The 23,955-nt window shown below is 49.8% G+C and overlaps 1 protein-coding gene across 1 annotated transcript in view; it reads right to left on the bottom strand.

Annotated features, from left to right (window-relative positions):
- The window catches only part of LOC146869633 (putative E3 ubiquitin-protein ligase MARCHF10), a 461,326-nt gene that overhangs the window by 142,723 nt on the left and 294,648 nt on the right, over nt 1–23,955 (bottom strand). The window contains exon 9 of the mRNA XM_085608984.1: nt 3,529–3,642. Coding sequence (XP_085465110.1) covers nt 3,529–3,642 — 114 coding nt within the window. The remainder of the gene's footprint in view (nt 1–3,528; nt 3,643–23,955) is intronic.

The raw sequence follows: 23,955 nt of genomic DNA, 5'->3' as shown, positions 1-23,955 counted from the left end.
GCCCCTTAGAGCAGTCTCTCAGGTCTCCACAGGGCCTTAGGCGCCCTCTACTCCACTTACTGCCCTTTTTCTGACGTTCCGACGCCGCTGGAGTCGTGTCGACGCCGTGAGGCGGTTCCGGTTCGGTCTCGGCGGCCTCGGCACAATGTCAGTTCTTTGACGACGCCGGTAGGCGGTTCCGGTCCGATGTCGGCGGCCTCGGTTCGATCTCTACCTCCGATTCGACGACGTCGGGCAGTCTCTTCACGATGTCGACTTCGGGCGGCTCCGGTCCGATGGCGCTCTCGACTCCGATGACGTCGGCCGGCCTGGCCTCGATGTCGACTTCCGGCGACTCCGGGGTGCGATCCTCACCCCCGACCTCCGGTGCTCCTCCTCTCAGGTTCCGGGCGACTCCGGAGTGCGATCCTCACTCCCGACCTCCGGTTCACCTCTACCTCGGTCTCCGACGACTCCGGAGGGCGGACTTCACTCCTCCGATGACGCCGCTCGCTCGACCTCGGTTCACTTCCTCCTCGACCTCTGGTATTCCTCTCGACCCCCGTCGGCGCCCTCTCACGACCTCAGGCGGCTCCGGGTACGACGTCTGCTACTTTAGTCAGCGCCGCTTCTCCACCTCGGGCTCCAGGTCTTCAGGCTACTCGACGCCGGACTCCAGGGAAACCAGTTCTCAGGTCAGAATCTTGCTGTTTGCTTGGTTCTAAGGCCTGTTCCTGCTGTCCAGGTCCTTAGGATGGTTTTCTTCTGTCTTCTTCCCACACAGGGCTATAGGCTGGGATCCATCAGTAGGGACAAGTATCAAGGGTGGGTTTATGGACCCCACTCCAGGCACAAGTTTCCACCCCTGCTGCTTCACTCCTTCCTCCTTCACTGTTGTGCTCCTCTCTCTTCACCAGTCAGGTGCCAACTGCCAGCTCCAACTGCCAACTGCCTCTCTTATCCTCCCAACATTCTAAACGGTCTCCAACTGTCACAGAGTTCTGGAATCTCCTGGAATGTTCTGGAAGGTGCTGGTAGGTTCCAGTGGATGCTGGTGATGTCACAGGTGGCCACCATTTTGTGCTCCAGGCCCTCAGACAGAAGTTTCAGGGGTAGCTAAAATGGCTCCCTGAATCTGTAGCAACACGAAAAAGTCTGGTGGTTCCCAAAAAGGAAAAATTCAAACAGGGTTTGAGGCAAAAGTGGGACAAAATAAATAATGATGAGGAGGGACCACCCAAAGGGCTGACAGGTCTAACAGAGTCGCTATCTGATAATGTATACATGGACATTTCAACACTGCTGATCTTTGTTTATAATGTTCATCTACGTCTAACCCAGTCTTGTATATCCTCATTTTCTCAACAAATGTATTGTATTGAAGTTGACATCTTTACTAATGCCATGCTATTCATACGATGTATTGCCTAGGGACTTCCTGGGCTTACTGTGTCTGTCAACAATAAAATTTGTTGTGAATTTTTTTTTTAAAAACTGAGATTTACTTCAGCAAAGCGATGAGGTAATCCCTCTTCTAGGGTGAGAAGGGGAACAGAACACACCCAAAATTGTTGAGGGTGTAGGGGAAGGGGTTTCTGCACAGTAAAAAGAAATTCCCTTTGGAAAAAATAAGAAAAAAATGTGATTCCCTTTGTTTACCTACATCTACCCCTGAATATCCATTTCCTTGTCAGATGTACGATCAGTCATAGAACTGTGGATCTACTTGGAAGGGGTACAATGTGAATTTGAAATTAAACAAAGTTTTGAAAAATGGTAGGCTATGTACAATGACATCATTTGTGGGTTTATAGCCAATTTTCAGACACTGCGCTGTCAAGTTGTTTTGTTAAAACATTTGTAAAGTATTTCTGGGTGTAAAGCCCAACTATTCCTAGAGACCACCAGACTTTGTCACACCATGACAGCAATGGATTATTTCATGAGAGCTCCCTCAGACATAAAGCTTGGTAGCCAATATACCAGAAGACTGAGGTCTAACATGCATTTATTTAAAACTCTTTTAAGGAAAATGTTCTTTGGGAGAACAAAATCCCTACCTACCCCAAACTGCCTCTAGGGGACGTGGATCCATTCACTTTACAAAGTTTGTGCATAACATTTACACCCCTCCACGTTCCAAGTTATCCAGCTGCCACTATACAAGCAGCCCTTAATGTCCCAACAGCTTCAAAAGTTACTACTGATCACAGCAGATCTTGAGGATCCTTTCAACCTTACCCTCCCGTACCTTTGTCAGAACAAAAACCTGCCGAAACCCACTGTGCACATAAACAACACCCACCTAATAATTTATTTTCCTGCACTACAACAGATGGAGAGGCACACCTGTCAATGAACCTTACAACATGATGGCATCAGAAATATATCTCCAAGTCAACTCATATCTCCCAAGCAAAGCCACATCTACTGAACTCAAGCAAGTGTGGATCTCCACAATCCTAACAAGTTAGTGACATAACCAATTAAGCAATCACTTGGAACTCCAAGTCATCTAGGTGAATCGCCACTGGTTTACATTTAAGGCTGGAACTATCCTAGACTATTGCTTGGACTATACTAGTGATACCGGATCCTTCCTCTGCATTGACAGCACAGATCACTGAAATCTGCTGAAGTTAATCAATGGAATTATTAGAACTGCAGAACAATAGAGACATGATGACTATTCTGGTTTCCCCAACACAGCACAGTCCTCCTCTCCACAAGGTACTGACGGCAGACACTGAGGCCACTTTTCAACCCCACATTCTCATTTAAATTACTCAAGGTTTTTTCCACCTGCCAGCTCTAGAAGCCAAGAGCAGATGTCAAGCAGACATTAGAGTCCTGAGGACATGGTCGGACAGGGAACAGCAACCAGCCCTGGCAGATTATTGCTCAACCTGTCTCCGGAGCGCGGGGTGGGGGGTATGCTAGTCAGACGCACCACTCCCACTTTTGTTGCAGAGGGGGCGATTTTGCAGCACTGCTGCAAAACTGGCCCCCACAGGTACAACACTGGCCCCCGCCCCTATGGCCCACCGGGGAACAGCCAGTCCGGCCCTCCCTTTGGAACAAAATCAACTCTGGAATGCAATATACCATCTGTATCTATCCTCTTGGGTCTCAGCAGTAGATCACTGAATACTACACACCCATCTCCGAAAATAAATGGGTTCTCCGGAATGCCACTAAAATGGATCAAACCATTATTCATGTTCCAAATACACTCAATAAAACTCAGCATGAAAAACAATGCAAACATGGCTCCTCTTTTCCTCCTCTGCTATTTAAAGTGGACAACCACTGATTTAGGCAATCTTGCAATTTCCATGAATGTGTGTTAAAATGAAATAAATGGCAAACAAACGTATCGTAACAGACTAATATGTATTTGTATATAGTCATATTTAAATAAATTAATATTTCAAAGACCATTACCAGCTTGCTTTAGTATCCCGAGCAAGTGCAATCCTAATGAGTAATACAGCCATTGTTAGTTCGTTGCTTGGGACCTCACTCGTCCCTCTCACATCTGCCTCTTACCATGTCCCTTCTGGCTCGGCTGTGTGTGAGCCGCAGCAGCTCGGCATACCTCTGTTCATACAGGTGAAGGAGCAACATGAGGTAGAGTCCCGAATTCATGAGCTCGCTCTGGCCCTGTGGAGTGCAGAAAGATTTATGCGTTGGCTGATCCTCAAGATGAAATAGTCCAGCATTTATGTATGATAAGCAGGCAATACAAGAATGGTTATGAAGGATAGCATTTGGAAACTGACACATTCTTACATTTAAAAAATGTGGTGTATATTTAATGCTTTCCCCATTGTAACACTGTCTTCCCGTGATCTTTGAAGTAGATCTCAAATGGTACCATGAAACACCCAACATCTAGTACTGTCATCAACACTTTGCATGTTGCAGCTTGAGGTCCATACTGTTAATGGCACACATGACCTGAGGCCACTTCACGATTCTGATTACAAGGAACACACAATATTTAATCACAATGCAATTAATACGTTCCTCACCAGAAGTACTCTTAGGGGCCAAATACAAAGTGCTCGGAATTCAAGATGGGGATGGTAACAGCATTACTGGCCTATTTGGAAAACCCAAGCTCCAGGATAAATGTGATATTTGTCCCATCGTATTAACATTGTTGTACTGCCATTTTAAATACGTCCTACACTTACATATTTCTGGGAGTAAGAGTGCCTATTCTATGGATGTATCATATGCAGGTGCTCTAAGCATCCCTCCAGATTAGACACATATTCCGAAGGATACGCGTTGTTACATCGCATGCGTTGTTACGCTCGCGAGGATATATGTCATTACATCGCATACCAATACCACACGTGCCATTACAACACGGGTATTACTACGCGATGTAAATGACAACGACAACGACATGCCATTACATCGCAAATTTTACCACGACTATGCTTTTACCACGCATGCCATTTCAACGCAAAGGCATGCGTGATAAAGCTATACTCGTGGTTAAAGTTTGCAAGGTAAGTGACTCTACCCTAACCCTGCACAATCCTCCCCGACCCCCCGTCCTCTCCCTACAATAACACTACATTACCCTGCACGACCCCCCGACACTACCCTAAAACACTACACTACAAAAACACTACACTACAACACACTATCCTAAATCACTACACTACACAAACACTACAACACTACCCTAAAACCTAAAACACTACAACACTACCCTAAACCCTAAAATACTACACTACACGAACACTACAAGACTACACTAAACCCTAAAACACTACACTACAACACTACCCTAAAACCTAAAACACTACACTACACAAACACTACAACACTACCCTAAACCCTAAACCCTAAAACCCTACACTACACAAACACTACCCTAAACCCTAAAACACTACACTACACAAACACTACAACACTACCCTAAACCCTAAAACACAAACAAACACTACAACACTACCCTAAACCCTAAAACACTACACAAACACTACAACACTACCCTTAACCCTAAAACACTACACAAACACTACAACACTACCCTAAACCCTAAACCACTACACTACACAAACACTACACTACCCTAAACCACTACCCACACTACTCCCACCACTACAACACTACCCTAAACCACTACCCACACTACTCCCACCCCTACACTACCCCTAACCCTAAAACACTACCCCTAGCATGACCTCCTACACTACCCAAACACCACTACACTACCCTACCCTAAACCCTAAAACACTACGACACTACAACACTACCCTAAACCACTACCCACACTACTCCCACCCCCACCCCAAGCACAATCACCCTTACCTCTCTTTCCTCGTGGTTCCTCTCCAGCGTCGACGTCTCTGCTCCCGGTACCTGCTTCATATCGAGGGGCAGTGCACATCGTTGTGAGGAAACGGAAGACCCTCTGTTTCCTCACAACGAGGTGGATCGGCATTACATCGCATGCGTTGTAACAGCTCATGCGACGTAAAAACACGCGTAGTAATGGCTACGCGTTGTTACATCGCATGCGTTGTTACGCTTGCGATGTAATGGCATTGCGGGGAAACAGCCACGTTGTAATGCCCGGTAACTCACCGGTAATATTCATTACTCCGAGTCCTGGTCTTCCCGTCCCATTCCTTAACAGTGAGCAGCTAGTCTGCTCCACAGAAACCTATTACCTAGCTGAGCTTTTTGTACTTTCCCCAACATGGCGCCACCATCAGGTGACAATGAAGGGGGAAGTGCGTCATAGAAACATCCTGAGAATACCAAAGAAAAAACCCAGAAATGAAAACAATCGCCCACAAAACCCAAAACCAGGGAGGGAGGGAAAGGCTCAGGAATGGGACGGGAAGACCAGGACTCGGAGTAATGAATATTACTGGTGAGTAACCGGGCATTACCTCCTCGTCCTGTCTTCCCGTCCCATTCCTTAACAGAGAGCCCTTACCCAAGCACACGGTGATTGCAATAAAACAGACCAGAAAATGCGAGAAAACAGGTCCGTTTAATCAACAGAAAGCAGTACAAATCACAAACCACGTACAGCAGATAGGACATGAGTGCCAAAGGCTGTCGAGGCCGCTATCCCCAACTGAAGACGATAATGGGAAACAAACGTATGGGGAGAAGCCCATGTGGCAGCATTACAAATGTCTCTCAAGGAGGTCCCCTTGAACATGGTCCAGGAGGAGGAGACACCCCTGGTCGACCTACCCTGAACAGAAGAGGGGAGAGGACAGTGGGCAGAACCGTATGCCGAAACCACAGCACCCATGACCCAACGAGTCAAGGTGGACAAGGAAGGACGAAGACCCCACCCAGAGAGGCCATAGGTGACAAATAAGGAATCAACCTTACGGAAACCAGAGGTCCGATCCAAGTAGATGCGGAGAGCCGTCAGCACATCCAAAGAATGGAGGACCAACTCCTCTGGAGAGGCTGGATCCGGAAAAAAAACAGGGAGAACAATATCCTCCTGACAGTGGAAAGACGACAACACTTTTGGCAGAAAAAACTGACTGGGCCGGAGAATGACTTTGTCAGCGCAAAAGCGCAAAAAGGGGGGTGAAGCCCTCAAAGCCCCAATCTCACCAACCCTCCGCCCAGAAGTAATGGCCACCAGGAAAAAAACCTTAGCAGAAAGGAACTTAAGGACCACTGAGACCAGAGGCTCGAAGGGGGACCCGTCAAGGCCTGGAGAACCAGGGGAAGATCCCAGGCCGGCACAGGAGAGTGAAAGACCGGGTGCTGAAGCAAAAAGCTCCACAAAAGGCGAGCCAAGGGAGACAGAGGACACAGAGGAACCCCGAAAGGCAAGAATGGCAGCCTACTGCGCACACAGGGAAGAGACAGCGAGCCCCAAGACGAATCCATCCCGCAAGAAGTCCAACACCCTCACAGCCTCAAAGGAGGAAGAAGAGAGACCCTTCCCAAGACACCAGGAGGAGAAGTTCTTCCACTGACGGTCATAGGAATTCAAGGTGGAAGGGCGTCGAGACAACTGGAGGCACCGGGCAACCTCAACTGAGCAACCCTGACCCAACAAACTCAACCTCCCAAGTGCCAAACCCCCAGCAGCAGGCGGCGCAGGGAGGCAACCCTGAGAAGAGGAGCCCGCAGAGGGGAGGGACAAAGGGGAAACCTCCAATGGGGGCATACAGACAAGGTCAGAAGCAGGGGAAACCAAGACTGACGAGACCACTCCGGCACAACCAGAAGAACTTCCGCCCGGTCCAACCGAATCTTCCGGAGGACCCGCGGAATCAAAGCAAACGGAGGGAAAGCAAACTGGAGCCCCAGCGACCACGGAATGGAGAAAGCGTCGATTGCCCACGCCAACCGGGAGGGAACGAGGCTGCAAAACCGAGGAAGAAGGGCAGAATCCTCCGAGGCAAAAAGATACAGTCAAGGAAGGCGGAACCGGAGGACAGTCAGATCGAACAGATCCGGGGACAGACACACAGTCACCGAGGAGGGGAACACCCTGCTCAAAGAGTACGCAGGCCCATTCTCCTTCTCCAGAAGATAGACCACCGTTGGAGACAAGAGATTATGCTCAGCCCAAAGCCCGATCTTCCTGGAGAGGAGAAACAGAGACCGACACATGCCCCTTGATGATTGACATAAGCCCGAACAACCTGATTGACGGTCAGCACCAAGACAGCACGGCCCAGAAGGAGAGGAGCGAACCACTGAAGAGCCAACCAAACCGCCCTCAACTTCTTCCAGTTCGAGGACTGGAGAGACTCGAAACGGGACCACCGACCCTGAGCCTTGGAGGCACCCATCACAGCACCCCACCCCCGGCACTGGCATCCATGGACAACACAACCACATCCCGAGGAGGAAGAAGATCAAACCCCTGGGAAAGAGAATGAGGGGACAACCACCATTGGAGATCCACCCGAATCCCAGGACAGACGGGAATTAGGGCCTCGTAGTCCAGGGAGGCAGGATCCCAGTGCAACAGGACATGATGCAAGAGGGGCTACAAATGCAGCCTGGTCCAAGGAAGGAGATGCAAAGTGGACGCTATCTCCCCCTGACTCCTCAACCAGAGATGGGCTGACACCTGGGACTGGGACAGAAGCCAAGAGAGGTTATGAAACAATGTCACCTGGCTCTCCTGGGACAGGAACACCATCCCGAGATCCATGCAGAAGAGAGCCCCCAGGAACTTCAGGGACTGGGAGGGCACCAGGGAGGACTTCCGGTGATTGATGAGGAACCCAAAGGACCCCAGGAGATGACACACCTGGCCACATCCGACAGAGCCTGAGAAAAAGAAGGAGAAACAATCAACCAATCATCGAGATAGGGAAAAACCTGCAGCCCTCTGGAATGAAGAACACCCACCAGAGGGGCCAAGAGCTTCGTGAAAACTCTTGGCGCCGATGAAAGGCCGAAGGGAAGCACCCGGAATTGGAAGTGCCGGGAACCCACAGCAAACCGGAGAAACTTCTGATCCGCCGGATGGATCGGGACGTGCAGATAAGCATCCATCTGATTCAGGGATGCCAGGAAGCCCCCAGGAAGCACCAGATGCAGGATGGACAACAAAGTCACCATCTTGAACGTACGACGGGGGATGAAGTGATTGACCCGCTTCAGATCCAAAACAGGACACAGATCCGAAGTATCCTTTTTGGAGACCAGAAAGAGGATTGAATAACAACCCACGCCCCTTTCTAGAGGAGGAACCTCCACGATAGCCGCCTTCTCCTACAGAAGGCGCACACCGGCCAGCAAGGCCTCCCGTCGCAGATGAAGACTGGGCAGGGGAGTCACAAGGAAGACCGGAGGGGGAGGAGAGGAGAATTCGATCCGACAACCCTCCGACACGGTCCGAACTGCCCAGGCATCTGGAACCGACCACCACTGGTGCAGGAAATATTGAAGGCGACCCCCAACCGGCAAATGCAGACAGTCATTGTGAAGAGGAAGAAGCGGTGGCAGCAACACCGGCAGGGGTCCCGGGCTTGGCACCTCCAGGGGCCCCCCGGCCACGACCCCTGCCACGAAACAGCTGCAAAGCACCCCGAGCAGAAGACTCAAAGGCACGACAGTAGCCAAAACCACGTCCCCAAGAAGGAGGGCGGCCGGAGCCACAAGCTTGCGGTTCTCCGCTGACTGCTTGACCATCTCCTTAAGTTGAGGCCCGAACACTTTGGAACCCACAAAGGGCAACTTAAGCAGGACCGATTTCTGAGAAGACTCAGCTTTCCAGGAACGCATCCAGATATGACGCCTCGCAGCAATCTAAGCACCAGAAGCAGCCGCAGCGGCACTCAAATTGTCAAAGGAAATATCCGACAAGTATCGCACCTGCAACTCCATGAGGGCCAAGAGAGAGGAGGCATCCTCCCCATCCTGCAAAAGAAGAGACAGGACCTGAAAATCCTTGAGGAGGGACTGGACCATGTAATTAGAATAGGCAGTTGCCCTGACAGAAAAATTGGAAGCAGCATAGGAACGCTTCACCGCCTCTTCAACACACTTATCCACATAATCCGCAGGAGGGGCGTCATCCAACAGGACCAAACCTTGAGAGGAAAGACCAACCATCAAATTGTCAACCTTGACAGCCTGCGGAAATTCAGCAGCAAAACCTTCCAAAGGATAACTCTTAGACAAGAAGCGAGGGAAGGCGGATTTATCCACCTCCTTCCACTCATGATCCAGCACCTTGCGCACAGCACCATATAAGGGGAAGGACTCGTGAGTCGGATGGTGATATTGCATCATCCTCCAGGACATCCGACACCGGATGAGTGAACCTCAAATTATCCTGTACATGGGCGAACAAGTCAGAGAGCTCCGCACGCTGAACAAAGCGCCCCCGGACACATTCCTCCTCATCAGGACCCATCGCGTCATCAGGAGCGACCTAAGGATCTACAGACCCACGAGGCACCTTGGCAGGAGGTCCAGCAGCCTCCCGAGCTCGGAAAGCAACAGCCACCGCCTCATTAATCAACAGGTGCAGGGAATCAGGAGGAGGAGCGGATGAAGAGGCACCCGAGTCCATGACAGCAACTGCGTGGATCAGCAACGCTGAGAAACACAGGAAAACGCCGCCAGAACAGGCACTCACAGAGTACGGGTGCATGAAGAAAAGGACCCCATTTAAAATAAATGAAAAGGGGCCGGCACTTAAAAAAGCAAGCAGCCGGCCGACCCGTTTTGCCCCAAGGAGTATTCCGTACAGAAACCGGGAACAACGCAGACCACATGCGCTGCCGAAATCACCGCGGCAACCCCCGCCCGCTAAAGCAGGGCACCGCGGGTCTGGCAAGCAGGAGAATGGCCTCTAATGCAGGCCGTGAAGACAACTCCCAGCAGGTGAGCGCACCCGGTGGAAGTGGCCACTAGAGCGGACTGCGAACCAAACAGGCACAGCAGGCCGACCGAAACATAAAAAGAAAGAAAGGAACAATTAACCACAGCTCAGCTAGGCACGAAGGAAACTGCAAACACAGAAAAAAAAGAACAGGATGTTTCTATGACGCACTTCCCCCTTTATTATCACCTGATAGTGGCGCCATGTTGGGGGAAGTGCGAAAAGCTCGGCTAGTTAATAGGTTTCTGTGGAGCAGACTAGCTGCTCACTGTTAAGGAATGGGACGGGAAGACAGGACGAGGAGGTAATGGCTGTTTCCCTATTTCAAATTACCCCACATGTAATTTTATAAAATATGATTTACTGAATACACGTGCAACATGATTGTCTAAATCTGCCCATTTATTAGCAATACTTAAAATACATGAATCATCGGTGGCAGAAGGTGTGATGATGCAAAACAGAGGGGTCTCTTGATAGCGGGGTCCCAGCCTAAGGGGACCGTATCCTGCTCTTTATGCTTCTCCTAGGCCCCACCCAGGGCCGAACTGGCCGTAGCGGGCACCGGCCAATCCCCCGGTGAGCCGCACTGATGGGGGCCGGTTTTGGGCCCCTGGTGGCTATTTTTGTAACAGGGCCGTTTTCCGGTTTCGGGCCCCTGGTGGCCATTTTTGTTACAGGGCCGTTTCCATAGCTGCAAAAACGGCCCTGTAACAAAATCGGCCGAAAACCGGCCCTGGCAAAGAGCTCTGGGGCACCCCCAAACCCCGGAGGGGGGCCGGCCGAGCACTGGCCCCACCCCCACCCCCACGTCTCAATGTCAGACTGATGTGATCCTGTGATTGGGGTGTCCGCTGCTGCTGCTCGAATGCACCCCCAGTCACATGAGGCTGGCCGGACCGCATGGACATGCTTTGACGGACCAGCGATGGCCACATGGTGGATCGGAGTCCTGACTTCGCAGCGCCCGCTGCGTTGGACGGGGACAGAGGAAATCTTGTCAAGGGGTCCTTGCTGCCGGACAAGAGAGGCCCTCGGGATTTTCATCCGGCCTGGCGCTGAGGTGTTTTGGGGATGTTATACTGGATGGCAGGATTGTGCCCGACCTGATGGACTGGCCATAGGGTGGACAGCCTCATCCTGCTTCATGCTGAAGCTACATGCCTCTCTCCTCACATATGTGCTGCTCCTCCTCGTAATCCACGGACTACACTGATGAGAAATTTACTCTACCAACCTCAAAAAACGTAATACAGCCTGAGGCCTGCGCACAGGCGGCGACGCATCCCTTGGCAATAAAGTTCCTGACAGTGCTTTTTGGACCAGCGCAAATCCTGCTGTAAGTCTGTTGGTGATATAAGCACCATCTTTTCTGTAACTGTGACACTGAGGCTGTGCTGAAATGGGAAAGGCTGACCGGAAACAATGCAAATGATCCACTGAGCAGCCAAAGAGCACCAGAGACCGCCCGAGCGATCTGGACCCCTGAGCCCACGGGAGCGCATATGGCGGTTGTGGAGGTCAAACTTGTGCTCCTTGTTGTAAAGGTAAGCCTAAAAGAAATTAATGGTAAACTGGATGTGGTGACAAGCTGACGACCACATGACTTGAAGCTTAGACGGGCGAAATGCTTGCTCTGTTGGTGTGGAACGCAAGGTGTCAAAGCTTGAAGAAGACATTAACATTCATGTGGACAACCTCATAGTGACAGAAAAGACACCTGTGCCAGTGACGGCCAAAAAAGAAGATATGAAGGCAAAGTTCTGTCACAACAACATCCAAATTATGGGAATGGCTTAGCCAACCCACTTGCTGAGACCTGAACTGTTCGTGGAAAACCATGCTGACAAATGATCGGGAAAGACAATTTCACAGCCGTGTTTATTGTTGAGCCTGCTCACTGGTGCCAAAACCTGTACCTGGTGACCGTCTAATTATTCAGTTTATCCTAAAATACTGCCAGAGGGATGCAGTGCTGGGCCTTGCAAGAGAGAGGGACCCCCCCCCCCCTCCTAGTTTCAGAGCTCCGATATCGCCATATAACCTAATTTCACCACCACGGTACAGGACACTGGGCGAACGTTCATGGAAACCAAAAAGGATCTTCATGGACCAGAAAATAAAGCTGAAATTTGTAAAACTGTGGCCACAGATAGAAGCCAGGATTACTCAACAGAACTGCAGATAACTTTTGAACCCTCCTGAGGCACAGCCGGGAGTAGCAAGGAAAACTGAGCATAACTTTGTTTTAAAAGTGTAAAATTTCACTTTGCTTTTAAAATCACTCACCTTCCCTGTCAAATCACTGCAGTGTGCAGGCACCCTTTCCTGCTGAAAAACGAGCACTGGTAAGGGCAAAATCGCCGTTTTCCCGCCAACTTCATTCCCCTCTCCCTGACTGGGACACGCCCACCTTGAGGCCACGCCCCCCCTCTTCAAAGTTATAAAAGACGCGCTGACTACTAGCGCTTTAGATAACTTTTGAACCCTCCTGAGGCACAGCCGGGAGTAGCAAGGAAAACTGAGCATAACTTTGTTTTAAAAGTGTAAAATTTCACTTTGCTTTTAAAATCACTCACCTTCCCTGTCACATCACTGCAGTGTGCAGGCACCCTTTCCTGCTGAAAAACGAGCACTGGTAAGGGCAAAATCACCGTTTTCCCGCCAACTTCATTCCCCTCTCCCTGACTGGGACACGCCCACCTTGAGGCCACGTCTCTCGCATTGCTCCCTCCCTACAAATATGTGCATGTTCCGGAAGCGCAGCGGGCGCGACGAATACGCGCCGAAGGCGCACATAAGGCAAGCTCGTCTGTGCTCGTCCGTGCCGAGACCGGGCCAGGGGCCAGAACCTCTGATCAATCCCCGCGACAGGCTCCCCACATCTACCCCAAATCTACATTGATAGCACTGCGCACGCCTAACACCGACTACGCTCAATATAATCCACACCTATGGTCAGATACCACAAAACTTACATGTCCCCACTGTAACGTGAAGCTACAGATAATGAATGAAAAAATCAAAACGCATGCTGTCACTGCATCTATGTCTTCCGACATCACCGCTGCACTAATCAATGCATGATCTCTTGTCAAGCACCGGCAAGACATACACGATCTTATTATCAACAACAACCTTGATTGTCTCTTTCTCACGGAGACATGGACGGATGGAGCATCCGATCCTGACATGGCAGTTGCGACCCCCCCAGCCTATAACGCCTATCGCCTAGATAGAGTGGGGCAGCGCGGAGGAGGACTAGCCATCATCGCCCGCGACCACATAATGGTCAGAATATCTCACATTCACTCCACCTCCTGCGAAGCCCTTCTTTTCGATCTTATACTCACCCCATCGTTTCATTTTAAAGGCATCCTACTATATCGACCACCAGGCTCTCGCACCAACTTTCTAGCAAATCTGGGTGCAATACTAGAAGCTCCAGCGCTGGAAGACTCATTTACATTATTGGGCGACTTGAACTTCCATCTTGAGAATGCATCTGACAAAGATACCCAGTCCTTGATATCAGACATGCACACCATGAGTCTTCGGCAACTGGTAACCACCCCCACCCATATAGCCGGTCACACGTTAGACGGCATTTTTACTAATATGCAAGGCGTTAATATAATAGATACCTTACCAATGCCATGGACCGACCACTTCGCCATTTTTATAAAAATATCAGTCACATTAAATAGATTCAGACCCCACTCTGTACCGAAACCACAAACCATCAAAGTTTGGAAGGACATCGATCACGCTGAGCTAACGAGCCTACTTGAAAAAACTCGTCCTGACTCAACATTTGATCCAAACTTGGCCACACGACAATTTCAGGAGTGGATAGGTACCGCCACCCACTCCTTAGCCCCAACTAAAAAACTCTCTAGAAACAGAGCAACGCCATCAGCCCCATGGTTTACAGAGGAGCTCCGTATTAAGAGGCAATTCTGTAGAAACAGGGAGAGACATTGGCGCAGATCCTACAGCGCTGAAAGCAAGACCAGCTATAAGGAAGCACTCGGACAATACAAAGCTCTTATTGTCGAGACAAAAAAATCCTATTTCACTGAACAAATCAATTCTGCTAAAAACTCAAGTAAAAAACTTTTTGAGATAACTAAGGTCTTAGCGGGAAACGCACCGGACCTGAATCCTCCACAATCCCAAGTCTTTTGTGATATATATCAAGCATTCTCCACAAAAACAGTAATCAGCCCCCCCATATTTAACAACGGGACCAACAATATCGAACTTTCTCAGTTCTTAGACCTTGGAGAAACACAAATCAAGGAAACAACGGCCACAATCAAATCAGGCTCGGCATTAGATCCTTGTCCTCTAAAAGTCATTCGTCCGATCATGGACTATCTCTCCCCTGACATTGTATCAATCTGCAACACAATGTTCAGAACTGGGATATACCCAGACTCCCTTAAAAATACCTTGGTCAAACCCCTACTTAAGAAAGTTAATTTGGACAAGGACCAACCAAAAAACTACCGCCCCATAGCCAGTCTCCCCTTTTTAGCAAAGGTAGTGGAAAAGGCTATGAACTCACAACTCTCAGAGTTCATAGAAAAACATCAACTACTGGACAACACCCAATTTGGTTTCCGCAAGTTCCACGGAACCGAAACTGCCTTAATAAAAGCTACAGAGGACATAAGAGTGATCCGGGACTAGGGAGGTACAGCAATACTCGTACTGCTCGATCTGTCGGCAGCCTTCGACACGGTCGACCACAAGATCCTGGTCGACCGTGCCGAAAACCTGGGCATCCGCCACATGGCTAGAAATCTGCTCTCCTCCTTCTTGGCCGGTAGATCACAGGTGGTCACACTGGGGCCCTTCCAATCGCACAAGCTGACACTACCGTGTGGGGTTCCCCAAGGCTCATCCCTTAGTCCGACACTATTCAATAACTACGTGTCGGACCTGGCCTCTGTCATCAAGGCCTATGGGATGAGCCTTACTTCGTACGCGGATGACACCCAGCTTGTGTTGGCCATTAACGGGAATGGAGACAAGGTAGCTGAAAACTTTCAAGAGGGCATGCGGGCGATCGGTGAGTAGATGGCCTCTAACTGTCTAAAGTTAAATGCCGAAAAAACGGAGATCGTCATATTTGGACATCTCTCCCTAGGAAGGTCAAACACCTGGTGGCCCCCCACGCACGGAACACCACCTACACCAGCCATCACCGTCAGAAATCTGGGGGTGATTTTTGACGATAAATTACATTTTATGGCCCACTCAAATAAAATAGCAGCAACAGCCCATCACAAACTTAGGTTGATCAAGAAAATCATGCCATTTTTACCAACCTCAGCAGGTAAGATGCTGGTATCCCTTGACTACTGTAACGACTTATTCATCAACGCCCAAGCAAGAGTGACCAACAAAATGCAGACCATCCAGAATGCTGCAGCCCGCCTCCTGTCTGGAATCCCTAAGTTCTCACCAATCTCTGAGACTATAAGGGACTTGCATTGGCTCAAGATTCGAAACAGGATCAAGTTTAAAGCGCTGTGCATACTCTATAAAGCATTGCACAACTGTGGTCCACATTTCCTGAAATCCCATCTCAGATACCAGTCCTCCATAAGATCGCTCCGATCTAACAACCTTAAAATCCTTCAAATACCACGAACAAAAACAGTTAACTGGGGCGACAGACGCTTCCTTGTGGCAGCTCCCAGGTTATGGAACTCCCTGCCAGCATCCATCAAAACAGCCCATCCCTGATGCATTTCCGTAGAAAGATAAAGACCTGGCTGTTTGATCAAGAATAGTTACCGGCTTAACCTCGGGAATACCTTCAAAGTTTCTAGCGCCGAGACGCCTACGGGCAATTGTACGCACTGTATAAATCTCAAAAATAAATAAATAAACTCATTTCCCGACACTAAAGATGAACTGAGGGGCCAAAATGAGGCACGTGACACGGCACGCAGCAGAAGGTGTGGACACTGGATAGTATGCTACACTTAAGTTGGCCTGGTGAAACAGGTGTTTGCCTGTGTTATTGACTTTACATGCTGCGGAGGACATTTTGAGCACACCTAGGTATAACATCCCTCGGTGATGGAGTATCATTCTGAGCCCACATGTCTGTATCTCAAAAAGTGACTGGTGTTACTTTTGACTTTGTTTACCTGGAATATGTTCATTCATAGTTGGGGTTATCAGTGTGGGTGGGCCACTGAAAGTTAGAGATCACAGTGTGTGGAGGTGTGGGTGGGGACGGATGGGATTAATGTTTGAAGTGTGGTACAGCCTCAGTGTTCGCAATGTTAAACTTTTAGTAGCACCTCGACATGCGGTTCCCCTCAGCACATAGCCAAGACTATTAAAACATGCATCAGAACCATTGATATAGTGACTTCGAAAAATTTACAAAGACCACGTGCAGACATGCCTGTAATCCTTATATCATGAAACATTAGAGGTTTCAGTAACCCAAAAAAATGAGATTGGTACAAGCTTCTTTTGACACACAATGTCTCAGTGGCATTGTTGCAGGGAACACACCTGCTGTTACGACTTTGGCATAATTGTACAAGATGTGCTTTCTCACCCATGGGTGAACTTGGTTCAATGCACTAGTCATAACTGGGAAAGACAAGTTATTGTAGTCACGCAAAACACTATTCAATGTGTAATTGACATAGAAGTATTGCCTTTGGGTTACTAACAATCCCATAAATAGATCAGGGGCACCAGGGAAACAGCAAGAAACCTTATTTCGTTATTCACAGTATCACACATAGTACTAAGAAGAATGAACACTTTTAAGTATTACTACAGTACATCTAAGACAACTATACAGAATATTATAAAAACAGCGAGACACATTATAAATAACGAGAATAAAATGAAAATTTCCAGCATTGTTAAAATATCATTTAGAACTTAACACCCTAATGTCTACTTCTATGCGCTATACTGTGAGAGCATGGAAGGCAGAGAAACTTGTAGTCTAGAGTTTCTTAGGGAGAAGAGACGCAGGGGCGCAAAGGTAGTGCTCCACGCAAAGGGCAAGAACCCACTGTGGTAGCGGTCCGTCAGTCCTCCTCTTGGCTTTAACAGCTTGTTTTAGTCTTCAGCCGAGAAGTGTCATCTGAGAAGTTTGCTGGCAGCAGGTGAGACTGTCTCTGGCAGAATCTCGTAGGATAATCTGAGCGAAGGACCTTTCCTGACAAGTGGTAGTCCTTATATACTAAATCTTCTTAGAAGTTGGAATTTTTAACATAAGTTTAGGAATATTGGACATAGATTATGTGCATCAAGGTATGCATCCCAGACGTTTCCCTATGACAATATAAGGAAAAAGGACGTTTATTCAGACTACATTGTTTTGGTTATAACTCTGTACGTATTGTTATTTAACCATGACATGGTAAAGAGTAGACATTTGACCCAGACAAATGTTGCATTAGATGTTTTATTTGTCATTAATTGTAGAACTTGAAAATATCACAGTAGAAAGAGATGGCCTGGCGACATGTGCGTCTAAAGGCAGACATGACAATGATTTGGCATAAATCAAGAAATATGGAGATTCACATTGTCTAAATTAAGGAAGATGACAGCCTGCATGGACCAAACTGGAGTCCGGCCTAAATAAGAGGGAGTTGGACCTTAGGGACTTTATGCCACTGCAGGATACCAATCCCAATCGATTGTCTAATAAATGGGGTAATGAGTGCTTTTCTGCATCACATAGCTCCTATTCACAGTGTGGCCATGCTAAACGGAGAACTGTTGATTACAAATACCAAGGAGTACTCAGAGATCCTAGGGGTAGATATGTTATGATAATTGGCACTTTAAATGACTTCCCAATGATCATCATTAAGGTATTCAGCCTGAACATGTAGACTCTTGATATGTTTCATGAAGTTACTGATATATGCCGGCAACACATGATCAGAACATTATATGGGGTGAGGACTTCAGTTTTGTATTCAATCGTCCGAAAGATAAATGACAAACAATCTCACCCTCCAAAGAAATCTCAGAGACAGTGTGATGCGAGTATGAAATGCGAGATCTGTGCAACACGTAGAGAGAGAAATATGGAGAGGGTAAGGAATATTCATACAGTTCATGACTTATTGTCAAGGATATATTTCTGGTTGTGTATATCAATTATACTGCAGTGGATAAATGCACAGATTAACATTCATTGCACTCTATCTCATCACTCACTCGTAATGTTGAAGCTCCTAGCCCCATGTGGTGTGGTGAGTGAAGCCTTATAGCGATTCCCCTCCCATGCGCTGGAGTATGCTGTTTTTAGGGCAGAGACAGCCAACTTCATTAGTGAATATTTCTATTTTAAATGTAGGTTCGGTAGACATGCTCCATGTTATGGGAGGCTTTAAACCTGTCATAAGGGAGCGTATAGCCAAACAGGTTGGCATACTGAACGGTGCATACGCACTTACATGAGCGGGATTTGTTTTTTTTAAAGCACTGAAAGCCAAGCTTACTATTAATGGAGACCCCCAGACTAAAAGCTCACATGCACGTAACCTTGCTTGCATTTTGTTGGGGAGCACACAGAGACGTAGGCTTTTTGGGTAAAGAAGCCCAGGCCAGAGAACATTGTGAAGGAGAGAGCCCGATTAGAAGCCAGGCACGGCTGCTTACAGACCAAACTACCAAGCATTGGCACAGCCAATAGGTCTCGCCTTTGGGACCTTATAAGTGTTTAGCCATGCAACACTTGATGTTGTTGCACCAAGGATATTGTGCTGGATAACGTCACACTTATAAGGTCCCAAAGGCGAGATCTATTTGCTATGCCAATGCTTGTTTCACTAGGGAGCAGCATTGTTTACAGGCTAAAGTTCAAAGCTTTGGAACGTTAAGATTTGGGTCCTAATTCTGGTTCTTGTACTTAATAAAAGGGATTCTTGGTCAATTACTTTATTGCTCTCTGCCTACAATTGTAAATATGTGTAACTTAAAAGTATAAAATTAAACATGCTGTGGGTGGAGTTTTGTTTGAGGTTTTTGCAAACACATACATCTTCATTTCTGTAATCCAGTCGCAGTCGCATCAGAACCCCACATACAATAAAACTGTGTACTGTAAAGTTGTCTGCAGCGCCTGTGGGCTAAGCCTCACCTGTACCAAATTTCCAAAAATAAATAAGGTACAAAAACAGCCAACAACATGTTTAAATACAAAAATTGATCACTGCATTGTGAAAACTCTTGAACAACATAAAGCCGACTCACAAAAGCATTTATGAGTACGCAAAGTAGCACAGCTGGAGGACTCGTTAACATACGTTTACACACCCTTGTGAATGGGTCCTGAAATGTCCAACTCCCTATTAGTAAAAGAGCAAAGAGGGCGCTGTCCTATGTATCTACAATCATTTTATATGAAAATTCCTAAGTTGCTCTTATTTTAATTGCTCTAGGGCCTATTCACAAAAGCATGAAAGAGAGTGTTAAAGAGCCCTATATTAACAATTCCAGAATGCCTCGGTCAATATGCCTCCATATGTTTGATATTGCAATTACTGGTGAATCAAAATGGTTGCCTATATTAACTCTAAATCTCTTGAGTTACTGCATGAGTTTCAGAGAGAACACCTCGGAAACATAAAGAGGCAACCATTGGCCTCTGTCTCCAAGCTCAGCTGTCGAGCACTAACTCCGGGCTATTCAGAGTCAAAAGCATCCCCCTAAGACACGTCACATATAAACCCCAAGAGCTCAGCTCTGCTCTGAGCCAGCACAACTGTTCATGAAATGGTCCCTGGATTACACCCTTGAAATGCCACTAATAGCCATCTTCTCAATTTTGGTGTAGCTTGGTTGAACTTTATTGGCAAATTATTGCATACGTATGACCAGATAGGTTGTGGGGGTTAAAATATTCTTCACATTTTCCGCCCCCACCCCTCCCCCCCGGCCCACCCCCCAAACAAATACATCTATTGTTGTACCTCATTCCACAATCCGTACTGAGGTTAGCATAGCACATTGAGCTACTTTTATGAGCATGAAATCCTGGGGGGCATTATGAAAGAGATATGGGTCTTGTTGGAAAGGCATTCTCCGGGGGGCTTCGGAATACGTTCCGGACCACCCTTTGACCCACCTCTCCCAGAGTTAGGCCGAGCAAGGGCGGGGAGGCCCTTCTTGGAAGGGTCTCGTTCCTAGGATCACACACGCTGAGCTTGCACTCTCGGACAGAGGGACACCACACAGTAGTTCTTCGTAAGACAGTACTTTATCGTTAGCTTTAAGGGACCTTTATGATCCGAAATGCAGGTATTGAAGCAGCGCCACAAGCGGCGACGATTTCGTGATGGGGGTATGGGGGTAGCGGGACAGTCTCTGAATTCAGTGTCTCTGCGGAGTATCCTTCGCACAGCTCTCAATCCTCGAGCTGGGGGATGTTGTTTCTCTTGGCAATCTCTGCCGATTCTTCTAGAGGAGAGTGCCGTGAGTCACTCAGCAGGCACAGGTGGTTTCGGAGTCGGGGAGCCGCGACGGCGTCAGCAGGGCTCAGATGGTTCAGAGTTCGGGGAGCCGCGACAGCGTCAGCAGGGCTCAGATGGTTCAGAGTTCGGGGAGCCGCGACAGCGTCAGCAGGGCTCAGATGGTTCAGAGTTCGGGGAGCCGCGACAGCGTCAGCAGGGCTCAGATGGTTCAGAGTTCGGGGAGCCACGACAGCGTCAGCAGGGCTTAGATGGTTCAGAGTTCGGGTAGCGTTCTTCGGTTCAGGGATCGATCGAGCCGCGACCAGGTCAGCAGGGCTTTCGTAGGTCCAGGTCTTCTCTGCCTCTCGTCCCTTCAGCACCCCTTGTTATACTCCCCCTCCTCTTTGAAGTCCGGAGTCCTCGCTGAGAGGGGTCTTGGTGCCTGGGGCCGGGGTGTCGGGACTTCCTGTCGCTCGGCCCTTTGATCTGTTCAGGTGGGTCTGGGAGGGACTCCAGACGCACAGCAGGCGAGGCGCCCGCTCACCGGGGGCCTGGTGGCCGATTGAAACCCTCCTTGGGGAGGAGACCAGAGGTGTGACAGGGACGGCATCTCCTGGTCTGGCTTGGGGGCTTCTCGCTCTCTCGGCTGGGCATGCGTGGTAGGGTCTAGGGTGTTGCTGGGGCCTTGGCCGGCCATCGGGTTGTTGGGCCATGGTGGCCGGAAGTCAGTGACATCGGGGATCAGGTGCGGTTGCAGGGTGGCTGGCTGGTCGGGAGGGCCACCGCCACGAGGCCGGTCTCACACGTGCCCCCCCCAGCTGAAAGGCGGGGAGAACTACCCATCCACTTGGGGGTTCTCCTCGCTGAAGCGGAAGAATCGGGACAGGCCGTCCGCGTTGGCGTGGTCAGTCCCGGGGCGATGCTCCACAGTGAAGTCCATCCCCTGGAGGGAGATTGACCATCATAGCAGCTTGGGGTTTTCTCCTCTCATCTGCATCAGCCACCGCAAGGGTCGATGATCCGTTTGAACCCGAAAGTGGGTTCCGAACAAATAGGGCCGTAGCTTTTTGAGGGTCCAGACTACTGTGAAGGTCTCTCTTTCAATGGTGCTCCACCGCTGTTCCCGAGGTAGCAACCTTCGGCTGATGAAGGCTATGGGCTGATCGATGCCCTCGTCGTTGAACTGTGAGAGGACTGCCCCGATGCCGTGCTCCGAGGCGTCTGTCTAGACCACAAACTCCTGAGAGTAGTCGGGGGCTTTGAGTACCGGAGCGGTACATATAGCGGCTTTCAAGGCGCCGAACGCTTTTTAGCACGGGGGAGTCCATTGTATTTTCTTCGGGTGTTTTTTGGAGGTTAACTCTGTGAGGGGGCCTGCGATGCTGCCATAGTTCTTAATGAACCTCCGGTAGTAACCGGTGAGGCCCAGGAAGGCCCGGACTTCCGTTTGGGTGGTTGGGGGTTCCCAGGACAAGATGGCGTCGATCTTCGGCTGGAGGGGGGCGACCTGCCCGCTTCCCACCTGGTGCCCCAGATAGATCACTGAGCCTTGTCCAATTTGACATTTACTGGCTTTGATGGTTAGGCCGTCCTGGCGCAGGGCCAGCAGTACTTGCCGGAGGTGCTGGAGGTGTTCGGTCCACTGGGAGCTGAATACTGCTATGTCGTCTAGGTACGCTGCGCTGAACCCCTCTAGCCCGGCCAGGACCCTGTTCACCAGCCGCTGGAAGGTGGCCGGGGCATTCTTCATTCCAAACGGCATCACCCTGAAGCGGTAGTGCCCATCCGGGGTGGAGAAGGCGGAGCGCTCCTTGGCTCCCTCAGTGAGCGCAAGCTGCCAGTATCCGCAGGTTAGGTCGAAAGTGCTGAGGTATCGAGCGGCCCGAGGCGGTCGATGAGCTCGTCTGCGCGGGGGATAGGGTGAGCGTCCGCTCGGGTGACCGCATTGAGTCCCCGGTAGTCCACACAGAACCTCAGCTCGGGGGCGACACCAGGGACAGGCGCTTTCGGGACCAGGACTACCGGGCTGGCCCAGGGGCTGTCGGAGGGTTCAATCACCCCGAGGACCAACATCTTGGTTACTTCGGTCTGGATGCAGGTTCGGACCCGATCAGGGACCCGGTAGGCTCGGTGTCTCACTGGCGGGCTGTCGCCGGTGTCTACGTCGTGGACACACCAGTCGGTGACCCTAGGGGTTAGGGAGAAGAGGTTGGTGAATTGTCTTAGTAGCCGGCGGCAGACGTCGGACTGTTGGGGGCTGAGGGTGGTTGACAGTCTCACCCCCTCTACGGAGCCATCTGTCTCTTTAGCACACAGGGGGTCTGGAAGGGGCTCTGTGTCTTCTTCAGTCCCATCGTCGGTGGCCAGGAGCAAACTCAACTCCGTCCTCACAAAGTGGGGTTTGAGGCGGTTCACGTGGAGGACCCGGAGGGGGTTCCGCGGGGACTGCACATCAACTAGATGTGTGACTTGGCTCTTCCGCTTGACCACCTTGAAGGGACCAGTCCACTTGTCTTGGAGGGCGCAGGGTTTCACCGGGGCCATGACCCAGACTTGTTGGCCCGGCTGAAACTCGACCAGCGTGGCATTATGGTCATACCAGCGCTTCATCTCTTCTTGGCTAGCATCGAGGTTTGCCTTGGCGAGTTCTCGGAATTTCCAGGTCTGGTTGCGAAGCGTCAGGATATAGCGGAACACGTCAGGAGGGGTCCCCCGGAGAGTCGTTTCCCAGCCCTCCTTGACCAGGCTCAGGGGCCCCCAGACGGGATGTCCGTACAGTAATTCGAACGGGCTGAACCCCAGAGATTTTTGGGGAACCTCCCGGTAGGCGAACAGGAGGCACGGGAGGAGGACGTCCCATCTCCGGCGTGGGGGTTCTTCGAGGCCCATGATCATCCCCTTCAGGGTCCTGTTAAATCGCTCGACTAGGCCATTCCCTTGGGGGTGGTATGGGGTGGTGAACTTGTATGATACCCCGCACTGCTGCCATAGGGACCTCATGTATATGGAGATAAAGTTCGTGCCACGATCACTCACGACTTCGCGAGGGAACCCCACGCGGGAGAAGATCCCCATCAAGGCCCGGCCTACCACAGGGGCCGTCACGGTGCGGAGGGGAATGGCCTCGGGGTAGCGGGTGGCATGGTCCACCAGGAC

This window comes from Triturus cristatus, chromosome 1_1 (assembly GCF_964204655.1).
Source record: "Triturus cristatus chromosome 1_1, aTriCri1.1, whole genome shotgun sequence".
Classification (NCBI taxonomy): Eukaryota; Metazoa; Chordata; class Amphibia; order Caudata; family Salamandridae; genus Triturus; species Triturus cristatus.
The sequence above is the reverse complement of the archived record's forward strand: the minus strand, read 5'-3'. Positions and strand labels throughout refer to the sequence as shown.